Source organism: Callithrix jacchus, chromosome 11 (genome assembly GCF_049354715.1).
Source record: "Callithrix jacchus isolate 240 chromosome 11, calJac240_pri, whole genome shotgun sequence".
Taxonomy (NCBI): Eukaryota; Metazoa; Chordata; class Mammalia; order Primates; family Cebidae; genus Callithrix; species Callithrix jacchus.
The window spans coordinates 7,010,284-7,035,326 of NC_133512.1; the positions used below are offsets into that span (position 1 = coordinate 7,010,284).

The following is a 25,043-nucleotide window of genomic DNA, read 5'->3' on the forward strand; positions in this document are numbered from 1 at the left end:
CAGCTAAAAATGGATATGAGAAAAATCAAGCCAATATGATAAATTACCACCTAAGGAAACAAGAAAGCATAAATTCTAAAGGAAAAAATAATTAAGTTCATATCCAAAATGAAAATTTTTATAACATATTCTCAGTTTTCTCATGTAAAGCAGAATTATAATTATGGATTGCCATGAGAATCAAGTAGATAATATACAAAATGCTTTCTAAATGCCAAAGCCCTACTTGTAGAAAGTCTTCAATATAAAAATACTTTGTCACTGCTCTTGCCTAAGCCAGTCAAATGGGGCCTGCAAATTTAGAAACTGTTAAAGCTCCTTGGAAGATTCTTATAATTAATCAGGTTTGGTAACATATTGGAGCAGATATGCAATCAAAGAAGCCATTATCTTTATCAAATGTGCAGAATTGCAGGCTTATATCCAAGTGATTAACATCATAGAATGACTCTTTAGAGACACAAGTCAAAGTGTAACCTGACTCATAGTTCTGAAATAGGACCCAGGAATCTGTATTTTTAAAAAGCCTCCAGGTGATGGTTACTGGGAAATCTTAATTTTTCACTGTCTGTCACTTAATGGACACTAAAGCATGTTGATGGATACGCCAGTATATAGCTCTAGTATGAAATTGCTAAAAAGACACTTAAAACTATGTCTGGTTCCAGGTTTCAGTCAGTCACCATGAGATATTCATTCTAATGTATGTCTTTCATTTAGATTGCTATGCCAACGGCAAAATCAATGGTGGGGCTTGCAAGGTGACTTATAAGAGAGAATCACCATCAATGGGAACCAATAAAATTGATGCAAATCTGAAAACCAACTGTAGCTTATTTCTGCAGATGTTCAAAACCATTTCAGATAGTCTCCCTGGGCTTGGATGGGAGATATGCCTCATTCTCTGCATCCCATTACCAGAATTGTACAGTCAACCTGGGAACCATTTAGACAGAAACATACAAACTAAATAATGAGCTTAATTCACAAGGGGAAATGGAAAATATATGGAATTAGTCTCTAAATAAATGCTTAGGAGTGGGACTCTAAACCCTCCCTGGTTGGCATGATTAATTAAAATGTAGGGTAAAATGCAATTAAAGTGGGTAATAGAATGGGATAGATAAAAGGAAACCATCAGAAAAATAACATGAAGAGCTTCCTCTAGGACTGGTTTCTTAAATTGGGGATAGGCTTCATAGGAAATGGCACATTAATATCTAGGACATTTGCAGTATGACTGGGTCAATTTTTAGTTCTGTTTAAACTAAAGCTTTTGATTTAGATAGGCTAGAACTGAAGAAATGTTCTTACTGATGAAATAACATAAATAAGAATAAAAAGGTTAACAGATTCAAACACAGGAAGTTTTTGTTTTCTTTCTCCCATCTGGCACCATGGACAGCAACACCCTAGCATTTCCATGAAGTAGGCAGACTTGCCAGTGAGCAAAGGGGAGATTTACTGGATGCATTGGAAATGAAATAAATAGAAACACTATAGATAAATGCAGAAAAGTTTGAAAAGTAAGGGCCGATACGTTCTTTTCACACCTACAGGTTTCCACTATCTGCTCCCTCCCACGGAAGTCAATTATATTGGCAATCATAGTGGTTTATACTTACATTTTAAAAACTTTAAATCAAAATTGTATAATCAAAACACATATTTTCCATAAGAATAATATTACAAAGGAGAATGACAGTTTTAACTAAGAGTTCAGTGGCCACCTTCCCTTCTTTGTGCCATATTATGAATACAACTGTATCTAAATTAGTTAAACTAAGAATCTCAACTAATCGCATAGCAATTTCATGACTATTTAGCATGCTATCCGAGCAGCTTTACAGGATGAGGATTTTTGCCAAAATGAACAGTAGACACCTATTGAACCTGGAAAGTCTAGCTGAAAATGGGATTGTGGAAAGGTATAGAAGTCATTTTTTCTAAGATTATCAATTGGGGCGAGAGTATACCCATGCACTAATGTTAAGTGATGGAACTAGGATATCAAAATATATCATAATTATGGAAGTATAGTGACATCAACAAGAGGTTCTGTATCTTTTTCCTGCTACTTCTAACTCTTCAAAAGAAAGAAGACCTTTGTGCGCTAGACCACAAACTTGAACAAAACAGAAATTTTTCTAAATTGTTCATTTTTTTCAGTTGCTGTACAATGCCTTGAGTCAGTGAAGAATGCTTTCAATAAAGCTTTATCTATAGGAAGTTATTCTCTGTTACCTTAAATAAAGTGTCCTGCTCCTTGCCCAAGTCAGTTCCTCAGCTGTGTACTAGGTCCCAACTCCTCCTGCCTATTCAAGGACACAGATCAGTTCTCCCCTTTATCTGATGAATTGCCACATTTTCCTTTTGGACTAAATAAGTTTCTTTAGGACACACACTGCCTTCTTAAGAAAATGTTCTTTTGACCCTCACTCTTTCTCCCAAATGTTGTCTTAGTCTTTGACCCCCCTTTGCTTCAAAAAGCAAAACTTGAAACGTGCTGCCTCCAGGTATTCAAATACCATTCCCCTTGCTCTTCTTATCAAAAACCTTACGTGGTTTTCTCTCTATAGCTCTCATCATTTTTCCAGCAGACAGTAATAATCTACTTATTAATTGTGCTCAATTTATTGTCTGCCTCCCTGTTTTGGAATGTAAGATCCACAATGGCAATGACCTTTGTCTGTCTTGTTCACTGAAGCTTCTGGAATACCTAGATGAATTCCTGGTATGCAGAACACACTCAATAAATCCATAGCAAATACATGCCTCAATAGTTACCTACTATTGTTTTAAATGAGCCTCCTCATGATATCATCCCTCAAATAACCTAAAAAGTTCCTTAAAAGTTGAAACACTTTGAATGCTGGAAAGTGTTTACACAAGAAGATGGTTTTCAACATTAAAGAACTCCCCCAGAAATTTATAGCTACAACTAAGAGTATATGCTATGGTTTCAATGTCCCTGCCAAAACTCATGTTGAAGTTTAATTGCCACTGTAACAATGTTGAGAGGTAGGATTTTTAAGAGGTGATTAGTCCACGATGGCTTCACCTTCATGAATGGATTAATCCCATTATCATGCGAGTGGTCTAGTATCATGTGGGCTCCTGGTATGAAAGGTGACTTTGGCCTGACTTCTTCTCTCTTTTGTGCATTTGCTTTCACCTTCTGTTCTTCCATCAATGTTTGAGCAGATGCTGATATTATGCCCTTGGACTCCTTAGCCTCCAGAACTGTGAGAAATAAATTTTTCTTTATAAATTACCCAGTCAGTGGTATTCTGTTATAGCAGCAGACTAAGACAGAAAATTTATACCAGAGTGTGGGGCTGTTGTTATAACAAATACCTGAAAATGTGAAAGAAGGTTTAGAACTGGGTAATGAGTAGAGGCTGGAAGAATTTGGAGAAGGCTAAAAAGAGCCTTTATGGCTGTGAACAGAGCATGACCCCTTGTATCACTGTGGCCTGGACATGAGACAGGGGGTCAAGGGAGATTATTTTGGACCTTTCAGATTTAATGACTGCCCTGCTGGGTTTGAGACTTGCATGGAGCCTGTGACCCCTTTATTTTGTTCAATTTCTCCCTTTTGTAATGGGTGTAATTATTCAATGCCTGTATCCCTACTGTGTCTTGGAAGTAACTAAGTTGTTTTCTATTTTTACAGGCTCATAAGTAGAAAGGCTTTGCCTTGTCTCAGATGAGACTTTGGACTGTGGACTTTTGAGTTAATGATGAAATGAGTTAAGACTTGTGGGACTGTTGAGAAGAAATGATTGTATTTTGAAATGTGAGGACAGGAGATCTGGGAGGGGCCAGAGGAGGGATGATATGGTTTGCATTTGTGTCCCCACCCAAATCTCAACGTCAAATTATAATCCCCAGTGTTGGAGGAGAAACCTGGTAGGAGGTGATTGGATCATGGGGGTGGACTTCTTCCTTGCCATTCTCCTAATAGTGAGTGAGTTCTCATGAGAGCTGGTCGTTTAAAAGTAACATAGCACTTCTCCCTTCACTCTCTTCCTCCTGCTCCAGCCATGTAAGATGTGCCTCCTTCCTCTTCACCTTCTGCCATGATTGTAAGTTTCCTGAGGCCCCCTCCCATCCATGCTTCTTTTTCAGCCTAAGGAACCATGAGATGATTAAACCTCATTTCTTTATAAATTACCCAGTCTCAGGTAGGTCATTACAGCAGTGAGAGAGCAGACTAACACAGTGATGCGATAGGATATCTGGGGAAGAAATATCTAAGCAGCACAGCCTTCAGGTTGCTTTGTGGTTACTTTCAACTACATATAGTGAGATGCTAGAGAAAATAAATGACTTCCTATGCAGTTTATGATTCAAAGGAAAGAAGAACAAAAAGATTTGAAAATTCACAGCCTGACTATGTAGAGAATAAAAAGCACGTCAGAGAGGCAATGCTAAGGGTATAGCCAGGTGACCATTTGTTAAACAGATTAATATGAATAGAAAGAAGCCAAGTGCTATTCATCAGGACAACAAGAGAAAGATCCCACAATCATTCTGAAAATCTTCTAGGCTGCTCACAACTCTAAAAAGGCAGAATGGTTTTGGGAGATGAACCTAGGATACATTCCACAGGTTCACTGCCCAGGGCAACCATGGGACTCTGCTCCCTACATCTTAGTGTGGCACTCTTTGGCCAGCCCAGCTGTGGCTCAAATGGCCCCAAAAGCAGTTCAACCCACTGCTCCATATGTTGTAAGCCTTGGTAGTGTCCACACGGTGATTCTGTAGAGGCACAGAATGGAAGAACTTTGAGGAAATGGCTTCTTTCTCCCATGAGATTTCAAAGGATTTCATAAAAAGCTTGGAACTCAGGCAGAAACTTGCCACAGAAGCAGAGGTGTCACCGAACCTCTACTAGGGCAATGCACAGTGGAGCCCTGGGGGCAGGGCTGGCACTGAAAACATAGACCTTGAAGGGCCACCAGCATGGAACTCCAATCCATTAAAGCTGGATGAACTGAGCCTAGCAAAGTCATGGGACAGGGCTGCCTGAGGCCTTGGGAGCCCAACCGCAGCCACAGTGTATCCAGTAAGTGGGATATAGAGTCAAGGATGATTATTCTCTAGCTTTAAGGTTTAATGTTTTCTCTGTTGGGATTGGGGCTTACTTGGAACCAGTTCTCTCTTTCTTCCTGTCTATTTATCCTCTTTAATGGAAATGTCTATCCTATGCCTGTCCAAACATTGTATTTTGTAAGCAGATAACTTGTTCTGATTTCACAGACTCACAGGTGAAAGGAATTTGTCTCAGGATGAATCATGTTTTCAGTCTCACCCACAGATGATTTATACAGGACTCTGCACTTTGAACTTTTGAATTGATGTTGGAACAAGACTTCTGGGGCTGCAGAGATGGTATAAATGTGTTTTGAATTGAGAGAAGCACATGAGTTTTGAAGCACCAGGGAGGAATTCCATGGTTTGAACATCCCTGCCAAAACTCATCTTGAAATTTAATTACCACTACAACAGTGTTGAGAGGCAGAATCTTTAAGAGATGATTAGATCAGGCAGGTTTCACACTCATGAATGGATTAATGCCACTATCATGGGAGTGAGCTAGTTACCATAAGAGTGGGCTTCTTAGAAAAAGGAGTTCAACCCAATTTATTCTGTCATGTTAACTTGCTTCTACTTTCCACCTATCTGCCGTGGGATGGTCTTCATCAGATAGCTAAGCCAATGCTGGCACCACACCCTTGGACTTCCCAGCCTCCAGAACTGTGAGAAATAAATTTTCTTTATGTATAAATTACCTATTCTGTGGTATTCTGCTACAACAGCAAAAAATCAACTAAGAAAGCATCTCTAGGTAAACTTTATTTCCAGAGATGCAGACATGTACCAATTCACTTACAGAATACTATGAAATTATTGAGTTTAAAGATTAATGAAATCCAGTATGGGGCCGGGCGCAGTGGCTCACGCCTATAATCCCAGTACTTTGGAAAGCCAAGATGGGTGGATCACAAGGTCAGGAGTTCAAGAACACCCTGGCCAACATGGTGAAACCCCATCTCTATTTAAAAAAATAAATAAATAAAATAAAGAAATCCAGTATGAATTCAGGCAACAAGACCCGTAATTACAAAAGAAGTTTTTCATAGTAATTAATTGATATCAATTAAATATATCAAGGCTCTCTGGTAAAAATATCATCCTATCAGAGAATAATGTTATTCCAAATCACATTATATTGAAAATATTTTAAAATTGTACAAATCGGAGAACATAACTGGGACTTAAGGCAAGAAAAACATTCTTAGGCATGATTAAAATTATTTATTGTTTGTAAATGTATGTAAAATTCTTAGAAGACTGAAAATACTGTTTCAGCAGATACCCATGGGCATCACGGAACTAGAGCATTTTTTGAACGAGGAGTGAACAAAACTTTGCTCCAGCCTTTGTAATCCAGGTTGGATCAACCCCGGCCACGTAAGGCATTCTCCAATGGATAAAAGAAGTAGAGTAGGGCCGGGCGCGGTGCCTCAAGCCTGTAATCCCAGCACTTTGGGAGGCCGAGACGGGTGGATCACGAGGTCAACAGATCGAGACCATCCTGGTCAACATGGTGAAACCCCGTCTCTACTAAAATTATAAAAAATTAGCTGGGCATGGTGGTGCGTGCCTGTAATCCCAGCTACTCAGGAGGCTGAGGCAGGAGAATTGCCTGAACCCAGGAGGCGGAGGTTGCGGTGAGCCGAGATCACGCCATTGCACTCCAGCCTGGGTAACAAGATTGAAACTCCGTCTCAAAAAAAAAAAAAAAAAATAGAAGTAGAGTAAATGACAACATAAAAAGTGGGGTTTTGACACATGCACTCACATGTTCATTGCAGTACCACTGACAATAGCAAAGACATGAAATCAACCTAGGTACCTATCATTTGTGAATTAAAGAAAATATGGTACATACATACCACAGAATACTACACAGCCATAAATAGAATACAATTGTGCCCATGAATCCTCTGAATCTATGAAGTTGAAAAATAAAAAAAACAAATAGAAATACAAAAACATAAAAAATCATCTTGGCTATTCTAACTCCTTTGCTTCTCTCTCTGTCTGTCTGTCTCTCTCTGTCTCTCTCTCTCTCTGTATGTGTGTGTATATAATCATAGAATCAGCTTAACCATATCTATAAAACATTCTGTTGGAATTATGATTTCTATGGCCTAAATTCTGTAAGATATCATCTTATCCAAAAAAAATGTGTTCATCTAGGAATCAACCATCTACATTCCAGGAATAAACTCTCCCTAGTCATAGTATATTAGCCTTTTAATATAGGGCTGACTTCAATCTTCCAATGTTTCATTTATAAATGTTTTACATGTATAGTCATAAATAAAGTTTACATAGAGTTTTTAAAAAGAGAAGCTTTGATATTAAATGGGTGAGACGACCCATAATACACAAAGCAAAGGGGTAAATACAGAGAATAAGCATGACAAGGAGGCAAGTCAAAACTAGGCTGTACTTATTAGGCTCCTAACAAGTACTAGAAGCTACTGAAAGTTTGCGTAAAAATAACTAAACATTGAGTCCTCCTTTAAATCGTTTACAATTTAATGAGAATATAGATACGCAGCTAAATTACTGTCATGTAAGAAGACTGGATAAGAAATAGCATACTGCTGAAGTACACAGAGGAAGAGATACTCCTGACTAAGGGGACGGGGAAAACACCGCTAGAATATTCCTTGTGAGCTGACCTTGAAGAAAGATGGGACTTAAGCATACGGAAATGGCAGATCTGGGAAGGGCAGTCAAATCATAAGGAAGCAGTTGCAGTGAGGGAAGTGGAAAGGGTTTGGAAGCCAGCAGTTCAGTCCCAAAATTATACTGTCAGACACAGACCACTAACTATTCACTGCACCAATTTCCTTTCTGCCTCTAATTACATCGGAGCATCTATTGATTCAAATCAACCTCCTTAATGGGATCCCTAGAAAGAAAAGGCATTTATTTGGCTGATAGGCTATTGATCTCTGCCAAAAACAAAAAAGGGGAAGTGTGATCAAATCCATAGGGATGGCCAAAGAAAGATTTAGTGCTACGAATGTGAGAGAAAGCCCAAAGCAAACTCTAGGTACCAATAATTTGTGTCCTATACAGTGGGCACGGAATAAAAAAAAAAATCCAAACAAGTAGAAATCGCTCCAAGTTATGTAAATATATATTCTTAAGATAGTATCTTAAGGAAACTGCCCCAGACAAGAGGTCAGAGATTTTTCTGTGTTAAAATATTTGTGTGGGCTGGATGCAGTAGCTCACACCTGCAACCCCAGCACTTTGGGAGGCTGAGTGGATCACCTGAGGTCAGGAGATCAAGACCAGCCTGGCCAATATGGCAAAGCCCTGTCTCTACTAAAACTACAAAAGTTAGCTGGGCATGGTGGCAAGCACTTATAATTCCAACTTCTCAGGAAGCTGAGGCAGGAGAATCACTTGAACCCAGGGGGTGGAGGTTGCAGTGAGCAGAGATCGCACCACTTCACTCCAGCCTAGGTGGCAGAGTGAGACTCCGTCTCAAAAAAAAAAGTATGTGTGGAGTCAGATACATGTTTTAACATATGGAAAAAGGTAGAGAGATTTTAGGAAAAGTGCAGATTGAGTAGAACATACCCCTCCATGCATCATCTCTTTCTTTTTCATGTTTCATTAAAGAAAAGGAAATATCACCCACTCTATTTCTATGTTGCTTTCTTGATCTACAGACTTTTCATGCTCTACTGGAGGGATTCCATATGAGGCCAGGACATTCAACAGGAGCTTCTCACATATGCTCTTTGCTGAAATGTCACCAGAATTCTGTCCCCATGGTTTGCCATGTCTCTTTGAGACCTTGATGGGTCTTTATCTAGCACCAAGACACTTCCCACTTCCTTTTCTCTCCATTTAACATCCTTGCACGTCACATAAAGGACCCAATGATAAGCCTGATCCAATTTTAGGCTTGTTACGCTCTGCTAAAAGACATCTAGCAATGGGCAGTAAACTGAACATGAAAACAACCAGCCACTTAATCCCACACAGAATAACATACCGTTAAATGAATGTCATGATTGCTGTGACAGACACTGCATTTCCAACACTTTGACCACGGTGATAATAAAGAGCCCTTCGGTGTCACTATTGACTTAAATATATTATTTTTCTAGTCTCCTTTCCTCAAACACATGACTGGAATAATGTCTGTTTTATATAAAAGTATTAAAAATCAACAACAGAAGAAATATGCTCCATATACAATAAACCTGTAATCCCCATGGCATGAGTGAGGCTTCATCCCAGTATTGAAAATTCTGCTGAGATTTCCCTCAGTGGCCACAGTGGAACAGGGATAATTAAAGCCAAATCTACCACCCTGTGAAATCTGTGACTACAGTATCATAAGAAATCCTGGAAAGGTGAAGTAACACTGGTTACAATGAGCTGCCTGGGATCTGCAGGGTCACTGCGTGAGGTGGAGAAATAAAAGACCTCAAGCAAGGGAACCCAAGAACCACACTTTAATTCTTTTAGAGTAAATACAAACAAACCATACATTTTAAATTGATAACTGCCATCCTATTAAAGTCTAAAAAGCAAACTGCTTGCTAAGTTAATGGCCGCATATTAACTGTTACCTTTTCCTCAAGGCATTAATAATGCTTATCATTACTTATGTGTAATAATGTTGTATGTTTAGTATTGTTATAGCCCATGGGTCAAATTTGTTCTAAAGACATTGATTTTTTTCTTTTTACAAACTCCATTATAAAATTGATTTAGGTGCCAGTATTTTAAATAAGTGTGATCTTTCTGTGATGCACAGGCAGAGTGAGTGGGCATAGCAGGGAGACGCTCATAAGGCATGGTGCAAGCAGTGAGGGCAGAGAAAATGCAGCAGGCATATCATCAGCAAGGGGGAACTCAGCTGGGTGCTGAGTGGGTGGGGATTCTTGGTCAGCAGGCCTCCAGAGGGGAGGGAAGGGGAAAGTGTAAGTGGGAATCTTAATGTAGGGAATCAGCCCACATTTAGAGAGCTAGAGAGAGGGGATGCTGGACTGGTGCAGCACAGGAGACAGTGATGGCCTGCATGGTCAGAAGACTGGTTACATAAAAGAGACTGCATACATACATAAGGCCAGGTTTCTTACTCTCTAAGAGGGAGGTACAAATAAGGGGGAAGGCCCAAATAAAGCAGGAGATGCTGAATTGCATTTGGAAGCATCATGGTTTCAGACGGATAGATAATATAGATGTCTGTGTGTATAAATACTTGTATATACATGTGTTGTGTGTGTGTGTGTGTGTGTGTATACACACATATATATTCTGTCCACTTAGAAGGCCTAGAAGCAAAGAATATGCCCAGAACCCAGATCTTAGTTTCTAAATACTAATCTCCACCAAAAAAAAAATGAAAACAAAAACAAAAAGAGGATTTCTTGGGAAAAAAAAAAATTGCTGATTCCAAGCTATTTGGGCAAAGAAAAGCACAACAAGATCCTAAAACATCTTGTACCAAAAAGATAAAAATGTTATCAGAGAATGAATCAGATCCATCAAAAGGACAAAGGAGTCAATTCCTGGGAGTTTCCACTGGCTCAATTTGGGACATCTGAACTCCAAAACAGCTAACAGTAATGTACTGTAACCCACTGAATAATACAGGAATCCACACATAATTGCTGATATAGTTAATTAATTAAGAAGAAAAAATTTTTACCAGGAGTTCGGGCAGAGAGAACATTTTGCAAAATGATTGTACAATGCCACAATACTCAAAAATTTTACCAATGAGTAGAATGCTAATTAATGAGTTCAGAAGGAATTCAAAATAATTTGTCATATAGCAAGCATCAGAGTAATAGCTGATTTAGACAAGACGCACCAGTGGATAAAACTAATAGGTGAAGGTTTGATGAGAAACAGGACATTTACAGTCTCAAAGTATATCCCCACAAAATATTTATTAAGAAATATTATTTATTAAATATGTATTAATTTTAAGAGACAAAATATTTCTGTGTTAACTCTGTGCTAGAGATACTGGCATATCATCTGTTGAGCTCTGCCATCACAAAGTGATAAAAGTTAACATCACTAGCAGTGGCACAAATTAACATGATGTGGGTTCTGACAGCATATACTGGGCATCACTTACTTCTGTAGTAATCTTCCCAGAAGCTAATTATTAACGTGAAGCTAATTATGAGAAACGTATCACGCAAACCCAGAGTGAGGGACACTCTATAAAATCACTGGGCAGTACTCCTCAAAAGTGTCAAGATCATGAAAGGCAAGAAAACACTAAAAAACTCTTCCAAGAGAGTTAAAGAAACTAATGAAACTGAAACTACAGGCAACATGTGACTCTGGGTTGGATACAGGCCTTTAAAAAACACAGTTAGGGCACATGCTGCAAACATTTCCTCTGGGCCTGTAACTTGTCTTTTCATCCCCAGAGAGTCTTTTGCACAGCTAAAGTTTTTGTTATAGGCAAAAGTTGGGTGTCTGTGAATTAGATGGTAATATGGGATCAATGGTAATTCATTGACTTTGACAAAAGGAACTATGGCTATGTAGGATACTGTTGTTTTTGGATACTAATGGATGGATGGATGGATGGATGGATGGATGGATGGAGGCATGGATGGATGGATGGATGGATGGATGGATGGATGGATGGAGGGAGGGAGGCAGGCATGGATGCATGCACATATAGACAGAATAATAAATTGGGAAGTCTAGGTGAATGGTATACAGCAGTTCTGTATACTATTATTAAAGCTTTTTGTAAGGTTAAAATTATTTTGAAATATAAAATACACAAAATAAAATTGGGAAACTTTACTAAAATATGAATTTAATCTTTTCTTGAAAATCTGCTATGGGGACATGGGCCCACATTCTCCTGTGACTCGTGTGCACTCCAGCTGACAGCTGCTTCTTTAGGTCCCATGTATTCTATGATCGAGCACAGTCCTCACCACTCCTTCCTGTTTTATACCTTGCTTACTTAACTTGTATGTTCCCTGACCCATGCTGGCAAGAACAGGAATCTGCAGCTTCTGCCTTCAAGTGTGTTTATGCTGACAGAGGCAGTGAGGCAGTATACTTTTTCTAGGTAAGCCTGTGAAAGGGGATAACTTTTAGTTGAAGTTTTTAATGATGTAATGATGGAATCACTTGCAGTTTTATATACATACATACACATACACACACACACACACACACACACAAGAGCCCTTGCATTGTGTACTCAGTCTTCCTTGACAGCAACACTCTGCAAAACTATTGTACAACGTCACAACATAGATGCAATCTACCCATCTTATTCAGCTTCTCCCAGTTTTACCTGTACTCATTTGTGCATGTGTGCGTGTTCCGTTTTATGCAATTTTACCACATGTGTAGGTTCATGTATCCATCACCACGGTCAGGACACAGAACTTTCCAGTCAGACAAGAATCCCTCATATTGACTTTTTATAACCACATCCGCCCCCAACCCCCATCACTCACTCTTGGCAACCACTAAACTTTACTCTATTTCCGCAACTCTGTCATGTCAAAAGAGTTACATAAGTGGAATCCTACAGTATAAAACCTTTTAGAATTGGATTTTTACTCAGAATAATTCCCTGGAGATTCAGCCGGGCTTTGGTGTGTGGCTGTAGTTGTTTCCTTTCCATTGCTTAGTAGTATTCCATAGTATCGATACACTACAGTTTGTTTAAATATTCACCCCATACCCCTTGAAGGACATCTGGGGTGTTGCCAATTTGGAGCTACTATAAATAAGGCTGTGATAAGAATTTGTGTGCAGCTTTTTGTAAGAACATAAGTTTTCATTTCCATAGGGCAAATGTGCAAGAGTACAATTGTTGGGTTGTATGGTATACATCTCTAATTTTTTAAGAAAGAGCCAAACTGTTTCCTGCAGTGGCTATGAGTCATTTCACACAATGTATGAGTGATTCAGTTTCTCCAAATCCTTGCCAGCATTTAGCATTGTCACTAGCTTTTATTTTAGCCATCCTGAGAGGTGTCTGGTGATTTCTTGTGTGGTTTTAATTTGCATTTCTCTGATGGCTAAATGTGTTAAAAATCTTTTCATATTCTTCTTTGCCATCCACATATCCACTACAATAAAATATCTATTCATGTTTTTTTTTCGAGACAGAGTCTCACTCTGTCACCCAGGCTGGACTGTTGTGGTATGATCTCGGCTTACTGCAACCTCTGCTTCTAGGGTTCAGGCAATTCTCCTCCCTTAGCCTCCTGACTAGCTGGGACTACAGGCACCCATAACCACACCCAGCTATTTTTTTTTTTCCATAGAGACGGAGTTTCGCCATGTTAACCAGGTTGGTTTCGAATGCCCGACCTCAAGTGATCCGCCTGCTTCGGCCTACCAAAGTTCTAGGATTACAGGCATGAACCACCACGCCTGACCTTTATTCATGTTTTCTGCCCATTTTCTAATGAAACTGATTACACTTTTGTACTATGGAGTTTTAAGAGTGTCTTCTATGTATTCTGGATACTAGTCCTTTCTCGGATATATAGTTTGCAAATATTTTTTCCCCATCTGTAATTTGTCTTTTCATTCTTGTAACAGTTCTTTTGCAAAGGAAGTTTTTAATTTGGATGAGGTCCAATTTATCACATGTCCTCTTTTGGATTGTGCTTTTGGTAGAAAACCTAAGAACTCCTTGTGTAGCCCTAGATCCCAAAAATTTCTATTTAGTCCCAAAACTTTCAAAGCTTTGTATTTTATATTTAAGTTCTTTATATTTAAGTTCTATTTTCAGTTAATTTGGATAAGGGTAGTTAGTTTTAGGTCAAAGTTCATCTTTTTGGCCTATGGATGCCCAATCACTACAGCATCATGTGTTGAAAAGATAATCTTTCTTCCACTGAATTGATTTAAAATGTCTGTCAAAAATCAGTTGAACATATCTGTGTGGATCTATTTCTTGGTTACTTATTCTGTTCTATTAGTCTACACGTCTATCCCTCTGCCAGTAAGGTCTTGATTATTTCAGTTACGTAGTAGGCCTTACTACTGAGTAGAATTTTTCTTCCTCCTTTGTCTTTGTCATTGTTTTAATTAAGATAGGGCCTATGCATTTCCATATAAATGTGAGAATAAGTTTATCTATGGTCATAAAAAAAAATGCTGTAGAAATTGCCGAAAATTACATTAAACCTATAGGTTAATTTGGTGAGAACTGACGTGTACTGCGTTGAGTCTTCAAATCCATAAATACGGTATATCTTTCCAAGCATTTAGTTCTTTTGATTTATTTCAGTAGTATTTTATAATTTTAAGCATACAGATCCTGTATGTGTTTTGTTAAGTGTATACATACATATTTCATTTTCTTTGGAATGATTATAAATGTGTTTTGAATTTTGATTTCCAAATGTTCATTGTTAGTGTATAGAAATGTGATTGACATTTATGTCTTGATCTTATATCTTGTGGCCTCACTGAACTCGTTTATTTGTTAGAGTGGTTTTTTTGGTTAAAGTCTTGGGATTTTCTATGTATATAAGTACGTCATCTGCAGATAAAACAAGTTTCATTTCTTTATGAGTTGTACGCCTTTCATTTCCTTTCATGCTCCTTATTGTACTGGCTAGAACTTCCACTTCTACTTGCATGGCATTGGTGAGAATAGACATTCTCACTTTGTTCCCAATCTTAGGAGAAATGCATTCTGTCTATGACCATTAATTATGATATTAGCCCAGCACTTTGGGAGGCCGAGGTGGGTGGATCACGAGCTCAAGAGATCAAGACCATCCTGGTCAACACGGTGAAACCCAGTCTCTACTAAAAATACAAAAAATTAGCTGGCCATGGTGGCGTGTGCCTGTAATCCCAGCTACTCAAGAGGCTGAGGCAGGAGAATTGCCTGAACCCAGGAGGCGAAGGTTTCAGTGAGCCGAGATCGCGTCATTGCACTCCAGCCTGGTAACAAGAGCGAAACTCTGTCTCAAAAAAAGAATGGTATTAGCTGTAGGACACCTACAACTGTTCTTTACCAAGATGAGGTAATTCTCTTCTATTCGCAACTTGATGAGCATTTTTATTGTGGAGTAGGTGTTGAATTTTGTCACAAATTTTTTCTGTATCGATTGATATAATCATATGATTTTTTTTTCCTTACCCTGTTTATATGGCAAATTACATTGATTGACTTTAGAATGTTAAACCGGCCTCGCATATCCTGAGTAAACCCTATTTGGTCAAGGTGTATAATTCTTTTTACACACTGTTAGGCTTCATTTGCTGATTTTTAAAGGGTTCTTACATGTAACCTCATGAGATGTATTGGTCTGCAGTTTTCTTTTTCTCATACTATTGTCATCTGGTTTGGGTGTCAAGGTAACACAGCCCGTATAGAATCAGTTGAGAAGTGTTCCCTCCTCTTCTATTTTCTGTAAAACTGGTATTCATTCTTTAAATGTCAGAATTACTCGGTGAAACTATTAGAGGCTGTGGAGATTTTTTTCAGATTTTTAAATCACAAATTCACTTTCTTTAATAGTTATTAAACTATTCAAATTGTGTATTTCACCTTGATTAAGTTTTGAGAGTTTGTGATTGTAAAGGAATTGATCCCTTGTGGTTGTCAAATCCGTAAGTATAGAGTTGCTCATAGTATTCCCTTATTATCCTTTAGACAGCTACAGGAGCCACAGTAATATCCTTTGTTTCATTTCATTTCTGATGTGGGTAATTTGTGTCTTTTTCTTGTTGTCAGTCCTGCTAGAGGTTTATTAATTTTATTGATTTTTTTCAAGGAATCAGCCTTTTGTTTCATTTATTTTCTCTATTGTTTTCCCAGTTTCAGTTTCATTGATTTCTGTTCTTTTTTAATTATTATTTCCTTACTTCTGCTTGCTTTGGAATTATTTTATTCCCTTTCAAATTTCTTCAGGTAGGAAATTAGATTATTGATTTGAGACCTTTCCTTGTTTCTAATGTAAGCATTTAATGCTATAGATTTCCCTTCCAGCATTGCTTCGACTGCTTGGGGACAAGACACTTTCGTTTCCAAGGCCTTGTATTCACTGAACCTGACTTCCCAGATAATCATTTTTTTCCCAGAACCCTACATCCAGAGTTTTAAATACCTTCTATACTTTCCCCTATTAAACTAGACTATCTTTAAAAAGCCTCATTAAACTCATTCTCATTAAGGCATGAGCAGGGTCATTCATTTCTTAACAGGGCATCCAACTTCCCTTGGAAGGAAGCGAGCTCCATCACTGCACTCAAAAATCATGTCTGTTTAATATCAGATCATCTTAGTTGATTTTATCTATGCAGATCACAGATAATCCAGAGCATGACCACCAAATCTTTATCCATATTTATAATAAAGACAGTAAAAATAGACATCAAACAGTAGAAGTTTCAGGGACAAACCAGAGGAAGCACTTGTAAAAACTTGCATGAGTAGATACAGTGCATTGGTCCTCAATGTGTCGTCCATGAACCAGCATTACTGGCATCACTTGGGAATGTCTCAGAAATGCAGATTCTTGGGCCTTGCTCCAGACCTCACCTGCGTTGAAGTCACCTGGAAGGCACTGGTACAGCACAGACTGCCGGGTAGGACCTGGTGAGTGACTTCTAGGTGACTTCAATGCAGCTAATGTTTGAAAAACACTACTCTGAAGAGCACAAAACTTGCCAACTGAAGTTCTTATTCAGAATCCGGAAGGTCTAGTAATCTGACAAAATGCTGTGTAGGCCAACTCAGGCTCTCCACACTGCCACTTAGAATTGGATCATTATTTGAAACAGATCTAATGGGGTCACATTTAATCAAGGCAATGGCTATCTCATGAGAAGGTCAAGATTAATATTTAATGAAAGGTAGATACACTAATATAGTCACATCATGGCTATCTCTGGCAAAAATAAATGTTCTAAGGTATTTTCTAGCCCTATCTGCTCAAGCAAATTGAAAAAGCTTCTGAAGTATAATCTATCGTAAATTAAAATTTTATCCACACCTTAACATGTATACTGTGGCCGTATGCTTCTATTTTACATTATTTCTTTAAACTTCTAAAAAATTTCTCTTTAATCATTTATATGCGCCTACACTAGGTTCTTAAAATGTCATGAAAACTGCTTAGAAAAACACATACCATATCCACTATCTCTTCCATCCCAGAAATTAAAACGTACTCTCAGAATGCATTTAAAGGGATAATTTCTGCCGTTAGTTCAGCTTCGAGTTTAACAAGTATTTGTTGAGTTTACCAGCAAAGTACTAGCTCCCATGAAAATAAACATACAAGCAGCAAAACAGGATCCCTGTGCCCAGGAGGGGTGAGTTCAGTGTAAGGAGAGGACGTGGCCCAGCTTTAAATAGTTGCTAGAGCATCCTACTCACACAAGGCTGGTCGGAATTCTCACCACTGGAAAGGATTTCAAGGTCCCAGGGTTTCTTCCCTTATTGATTCACATTACACAAAAGTTAGCCCATCACTCACTCAGTCATGGGCCACAGAGGAGCTGCACAACACTGCTGTGGTATTTCAACGAGGGAATGGAAGCCTATGCAGATGCCATGCCAGAAGGAGAACCCAGGCTCCCTTTCCTTTATTTGAACTATTGTTCTCAGATGGGATCTGGATGAGGGTGCTCACCCCTGCACTCACTAAAATGTGACCAGATAGTTGGTTATCTGAGTTCAACCAGCCCGCAAGTTATCTTCTTTTAATGAGCATGTTTGCCACAGATGCAGCATCTTACTGGAAGGGGTTATTAGCAGGAAAGAGGGAGAGAGAAGCCAAGGACCTTCCTTCCATAGTGGGACCTTTTTTTTCTGCTCATTAAGAAATCTGTCAGCAGAAAACCAGCAGAACCGAAAGCAGCTGATGTTCACACCAGTCAATTTTGTTACTTGTTAGCAGCTTTGATAAGAGGGGGAAGATAGAAAGGGAAAAAAGGTCCTGTGAGGAGGAAATTAAGTCAGATTTTGTTTTTGCTGCTGGATTTCTACAATCCTTGCTCCCCTTAGCATGCACCGTCATGGAAAATTCCAAGTTCTTTGTAGAAGAGTTCACTCTATTCCCTGATGCTCTACTCCTAATTTCTCCCTTCCTCCTTCTTTTATTTTTCATTTTTATTTATTTTTTAGAGACGCGGTCTCACTGGGTTGCCCCAACTGCAGTGCGGTGACTATTCACAGGTGCAATCCCACTATTTAGTATAGGAGTTCTGACCTGCTCCATTTTCAACCTGGGAAGGTTCACCCCTACTTAGGCGACCTGGTGCTTCCCCGCTCCCAGGAGGTCACCACATTGATGCTGAAATTAGTGCAGAAACCCTATTAGCATAGCACAATACAGCCCAGGACTCCTGAGCTCAAGTGGTCTTCTAGCCTCAGCCTTCTGAGTAGCTGGAACTGCAGGCACTCACCACGGCACCAGGCTCTCCTTGTTTTAATTAAGTAGTTTATGAAATGTGGACCACAAAACCTACAGCAATTGGGAATCCAATGGACAAAAGAAAGTATATACAGACCCTTTGTCATTGCTCTCAGTCTCACACAAACCATGTTTTAGGAAAAGAAGTTTGAGATCAAAGGGAAAACTTAGGGTTGGAATAAAATAAAGCAAAGTCCCAAGCCAGAGTTCAAACTCAGACCTTTCTGCCACTTTTATTTCCAACATGAACAAGCAGGGAATTAATATATCAACAACTACAAGGATCTTAAGATTTTCTAAAAGGAATCTAAAGGCAAGATAACCGAGCCCCTATAAATGTTCGAATACATTCTAGAACATCCCAGAATGGTCTACTTCTTCATTAAACACTGCTTGAGTGTGGTCAGGTGACTATAATTCAAAGCACAAATCCAAATATGGTTTCTTTTTATGCTATCAATAGTATCTTTTGGGATATAAAATATACATATTCATAGAAAAAAACTATGGAATCGATTTCCTAGGTTAGATAATGCCTTTAGAGTCTGTAGCCTTTAGGTAATGCTTTCTCTCTTCAGAGTACTGATTCACCATTACGTTAATACTAAGAATGATAGACCTTGCAGATGTAACCAGAATCTTGGCAGATGCTTCCTTCTAGGTTAATGTTGCTACGTAAGTACCACATCTTTTTCAGCATGCACAACACATGCAAATTGATCACCAATACCTATTGGGAATAAGAGGATTTTTCTCTCTGCAGAGCATTAAGAAATTCAGTCTTCGGCTACACTTCTCAACCTTTAATATGTTTCAAAGAAAATTAATAAATCCCCCCCTTCTTTTCCTTCTATCCTCCTTCCTTTTCTCCTTGTCTCTCTCTAATATACAGAGAAGGGTAAGGTAAGTCTCTCCTTCCTCACTCCACTATAATGATTATAAACTTTCTCTTTCTGATTAAAATGAGGATGTGAAAATGCAAGATGTTTCTGATGCAAAAATATTTTCAAAGTGAACAAAATGGGGTCAAGACTCCCTGAGAAATAACATTTCCTACATTTACAGTCTATTTGCCTTACTCTTATAAAACAGAATTGCTTATTCAAATTCCCACAAGTGTTGAAGTTTCACACAGGTTTTAAAATCTGCTAATATATATTCTTGAGAGAACTAAGGTGGTAGTCTTCCCAGGTGATAATACACTATGCCCCGTAACATTTGAAAATGAATACTGTATGTAGTGACCAAAATAGATGGCGGGACAGCAGTTTAAAGTCACCCCATGCTGCGGCTCCTAGTATCACTCTGCCAATGTAGTTGATAGTTTAATCAACTGGACTTTTCTCTAGTACCTTCTAGTCACCTTTAATTAAAAAAGCAATCCTCACCCAGGGCAGTCAGGAAAGCTGGGGAAAAAAAAAAAAACAATGAAAATTCACTGTAATCAGAAAATGCAAAGTGCTTCTGGCATGACCGCATTACTGAACCCGAAGCGTCCAAAGTTAACCTTCTGGGGTGTAACAACATCCAAGTGCCGTAAAAGTGATGGAGAAAAACTCCAAGAGCAAAGAGCTCATTAGCTCCATGGGGATAGGCCAGACAGGAAGAAAAGGTTTCGAAGCGTACGGTGTAAATCCTTAGGGAGGGAAAACTGTAAACATGAATCGCTTCTTCAGTCTAAATGCAATCGTTTAGAGCAGACATTTGGGATTGCCTGCAAAGTCACAGGGCACTGGTGGACAACTGTGTGTGGGGGAAGTTCCTGCAATCGAAGACCATCATCTGTCTGAGAGCTACCCACATGCAGGAGATGTGTGGAAACTCACCAACTGAGAACAGAAGTCGACCTGTAGAGCCTCTTTCTCCTGGAGGAGATGGGAGACTATTTACTCTGTGCGCCCAGGTCCAGCACTTCTCTAGGAATTCTCTTTTCTACCTTTATTAAGCCAAAGTTCTCTGTAATATGTTCGTTTAGCCATGATCAATTTTTCTCCATTACTGTTTTGTTCTCTAGCTCCCCTCTCCCTTTTCTCATGTTTAGATAGAACATGTTTGCTATCATTCGTGGTAAACTGACTACTTGTCACACATGCCAACCCTCAGTCTTGGGATGAAACTGGAGACATTCAGAAATGTCTTTTGGCAAGCCAGTCTACGTGGCTCTGCATCTGCTGAAATTTATAACCCCTCTTGGTGAGAAAAAGAAATAGAATGTCTTGGGGAGATAAATAGCAGGAACCCTGACACACAAATGGAAGAAATAAGCCTCTAAGGTCAGTGACAAAGGGGGCAAAAATAAAACCTGTGATGATTTCTCATTATTGGTGTCATTGCTGAGACCAAAATTCCCTCTGTGGATACTGGTAGCTCTAATGACAGCAAGAAAATAAATCCATGTCTTTATATTGTTCCCCACACAATTAGACATTATAATGTCCAAACCCTATTTCCTAAAGCCTTCTGAGCCAGCCTTCTTCTCACCAAGGGTATCTCTAGATCTGAGGCTTCTAACCTCCGAGGGCCCCACTCCTATCCTCCCCTCCCAGCCCTCATGCATGTTATCTACAGAGAGATATTCTAGCCAATTTTCCAAGCCTTAGAGATGAAGACACATCATTTAAAAATAGTTTCTTTATCCACATGTCTGTTAAACCATAAGTAAAGGAACAAACATCACAAACTGTTTCTCAACCTTTTTTACATTGTCACTTCCCCAAGGAGTCTTTTAAGATTTTTTTTTCTAATTACACCCCCGGTAAAATATTAGTACCACAAATATCCTTTATGTCTATTTATCTGATGTATGTTTATCTATGCTTTATACACTAAAAGAGTAAGTTTTCTTCACACACCAAGAACCAATTTTTTGCCCCTTAAGGAAGAAATTCTATAATCCCTGTTGCAAATGCATGCTCTTGAAGCATGCAACAATTAAGGTCATTTTACCAGGAGTGTTAAACTATTGCTTTTCTAATGTTCAGTGAAGTATAAACCATCAGAAACACCAGCATTTTCATACATCAGTCATCTGTATTAAAATGGTCTAAGACCGGGCCTTGTAGCTCACGCCTGTAATCCCAACACTTTGGGAGGCCTCGGTGGGTAAATCACTTGAGTCCAGGAGTTCAAGACCATCCTGGGCAACATGGCAAAACCCAATTTCTACTAAAAACACAAAAAAGTAGCCACATGTGATGTCATACACCTGTAATCCCAGCTACTCGGGAGGCCGAGGTGGGAGGAACACCTGAGCCCAAAGATGTCGAGGCTACAGTGAGCCAAAATTGTGTCACTGCACTCCAACCTGGGCAATCTGAGTGAGACTCTGTCTCAAAAAACAAAATTTAATAAAAAAACAAAAGCAGTCCAGAGCAGCAAAGTTTTTATCTGGCGGGATTCTCAAACTTACTCTCCACGGCCTTTTCCTCATCTTCCATAGGAAATCCAACAGCATTAGCAATTACTACTCTCAAGGTAGTGCTGACCCTATTCTTTTTTAATTTTAACGCATTTTACTTATATACTAAGACACAAACGCAGTTAACCCATTTCCCACTCCAGAAACTGAACAAATGGACTCACTTCTTGCCGTTTGAAGTTCTGGACATATTCTTCAAACTGTTCATCTTTTGTCTCATCAGCTTTCCCCAGCTTCTGGAGGACCTAATTTGCAAATAAAACAAAATGGTTCAATTTAGTAATGTTTTCAAAAGGAAGAGGTGAATTTTCTGTCAATAGAGCAAGGCAAAAACTATCAGCACTCCTAGGTTTTCTGTTCTGGAAGCATCTTGGCTTGGCAGCTCTGGAGCTGAACAACAAAAAAACCCTGAATCCCAGTCCTGCCCCTCACAGGCTGTGTGGGTTTGAGCAAGTGTTGTGCCACACTGCGCTTATTTCTTTACATAACTGTTTCCTTTAGCAGGCTGTGCATGACTTAGAGACAGAAGCTATGCCTTACTTGTCTTTTTGTCCAAAGCATCTGGCACAATGCTGAATGCATAACTGGTACTCAACTGCTTGTGCACGGTAGACCAAACATGTCTGACTAAAGTATTCATCTACTTCAGCGGTCCCCAACCTTTTTGGCACCAGGGACCAGTTTCATGGAAGACAATTTTTGTACTGACCAGAGGGTGGAGGGGGAAATGGTTTCAGGATGATTCAAGCACACTACATTTATTGTGCCCTTTATTTCTATTATTATTACACTGTAATATATAATGAAATAATTATAAAAGTCACCATAATGTAGAATCAGTGGGAGCCCTGAACTTGGTTTCTTGCAATTAGATGGTGCTATCTAGGGGTGATGGGAGACAGTGACAGATTGTCAGGCATTAGATTCTCATAAGGAGTACACAACCTAGATCCCTCACATGCACAGTTCACAGTAGGGTTTGCACTCCTATGAGAACCTAATGCTGCTGCTGATCTGACAGGAGGTGGAGCTCAGGCAGTAATGCCCCCTCCCCTCCTACTGTGTGGCCTGGTTCCTCCCTGGAACCATGAACTGGTAACAGTCTGAGGCCCAGGGGTTGGGGACCCCTGATCTACTTCATAGGGACAGTAGTAGAAGCCAGGATAATGGTAAGTTCCCTCTCACCATCTTCTGATACTCCCTTCAACTCAATTAATACTCAAAGAAGTTATGGGATACACAAGGCCCCACGCTAAACACTGGTCAACCAGAAATACTAAAAAACAAGGCCCTAACACTTAATCCTAAAAAAAATGTATACTCTAGTGGAATAGACAAGACAGATCCACAAATAACAAATCAAAGATAAGTTAAAGACACAGCATAAAGTCTTTGGGACAGAGGACATAAGTAATAAATTGTACTTGCTGCCTTTGAAAAGTAGGACAGAAAGAAGATAACTAATATTATACTTTAGAAATACATGAAGAACTCATTTTCCTGAGTAACAAACGTAAACATGTCTTTTTTACTAGATATTTTCATATCTCACATATTTTCCCCAAGATTCATTTATAATGTTATATTAATAAATAAACCTAAGTATGAAAGTATTTACCCAATAACTCAGAGTCCATGCAAGAAATAAATTTTCTTTGAAGCAAAAGTAATTATTCTCAACGAAAAATGATTTTTTATTCTATCCTAAAAATAGTTGTTCATAAAATGTGCTAGTATTTTTTTCTTTACTGTGGTTAACAAAGATATATTTTTAAAATAAAATTGTATTCAGATTCACGCATTACCAATTATTCCATATCATCCAATTTCATTTCATAGACCAATACTACATGTAATATGAAATGTTATTTTTCATTGTAAATGTACTATTTTTCAAAAGCTAGAGGAATCTAGTATCATAAATATTAAAAGGACATACAATTACTATATATATAATACTCTCCTGTCACTTATATGAGTTTCTCATATATGTATACATATGTAATGAAATTACATATATACATGAAATTATAGATATGTAAAAGACTATAACTATGTTAAAAGTTAATAGTGCTTATTTCGGGATGATAAGATTAAGGGCGATCATTATTTTCTTCTTTACAACTCTGTATTTTCCATAGTTTTTCAATAGTTAAAGTAACAAGAAAATAAGATAAATACTTAAGAGTTTGTCATACTATAGAGTTTTTATAAGAAATGCACATATTAGATTTTAATACAAGTAAGTGGATGTATTAGTGGCTGGTTACAAACTCCCATCATAAAGATATTGATAAGCAAATTAATATAAACGGAAAATAAGTCTTCCAGAGGCAACCGTGAGGGACCTATATCTGACTGAGTGGCTCACATGTAAGATAAAGGTTTGAATAGCGCCTACTTCACAGTGTTGTACGGAACCACCAAGGACACACATGGAAATACTAAGCTATGATGACCAGCATATAATGTTCAACAAAGAATATCTATTATTATTATTATAGATATTTTCATCTCTCCCCTAGCCCCCTACCCTCCAACAGGCCCCAGTGTGTGATCTAACCCCACTGAACTTCACCAGTGTATAAGCTTATACTGACAAAAATCCAGGGATGATGTTGAAAACATTACATGACCAAAATCAGGATTCACAAAATACCTTATTTAACAAGATAAAATTCAACAAGGATAAAAGTTAGTTAGGACAAAAACGAAACCGTACAAGCACCAGATTTATTATTCAACTTTCAACCAAAATGCAACAAGACAGATGTTAGTGATGGGTGGTTTCCACCCTTAAGTAGAGGTGAGGGATGACTTTAACAGATAGTCAATATGAGCCAGCAAAGTGATGCTTCTGCCAAAGCATCTAATGTAATCTCAGGCTGCACTCACAAAGCCTCACAGTCACCAGGTAAGTGGTCCTAGACACTCTCAGAGGTCAATAAGTCGGTAAACACGTAAACACACAGACAGCCTGGAGCCAAGTAAAGGAGCTCTCAGAAAGGTAAGGAGAGTTGACACTATGTAATAAGAACAACACTTGGTATGATTTGGTATAGTAGCAGGGAGAAGAGAAGACCCAGGGAAAAGAGCACAGCCATCCTCAAACACTGGGAGGA

At 38.7% G+C, this 25,043-nt stretch overlaps 1 protein-coding gene across 4 annotated transcripts in view; it reads right to left on the reverse strand.

The window, feature by feature from the left end:
• Positions 1 to 25,043, reverse strand: part of AMPH (amphiphysin) — a 234,236-nt gene that overhangs the window by 118,565 nt on the left and 90,628 nt on the right. For all 4 annotated transcript variants that reach the window (XM_002751342.7, XM_035253205.3, XM_035253206.3 and 1 more), the window contains one exon: positions 22,086 to 22,166. In XM_002751342.7, coding sequence (XP_002751388.3) covers positions 22,086 to 22,166 — 81 coding nt within the window. The remainder of the gene's footprint in view (positions 1 to 22,085; positions 22,167 to 25,043) is intronic.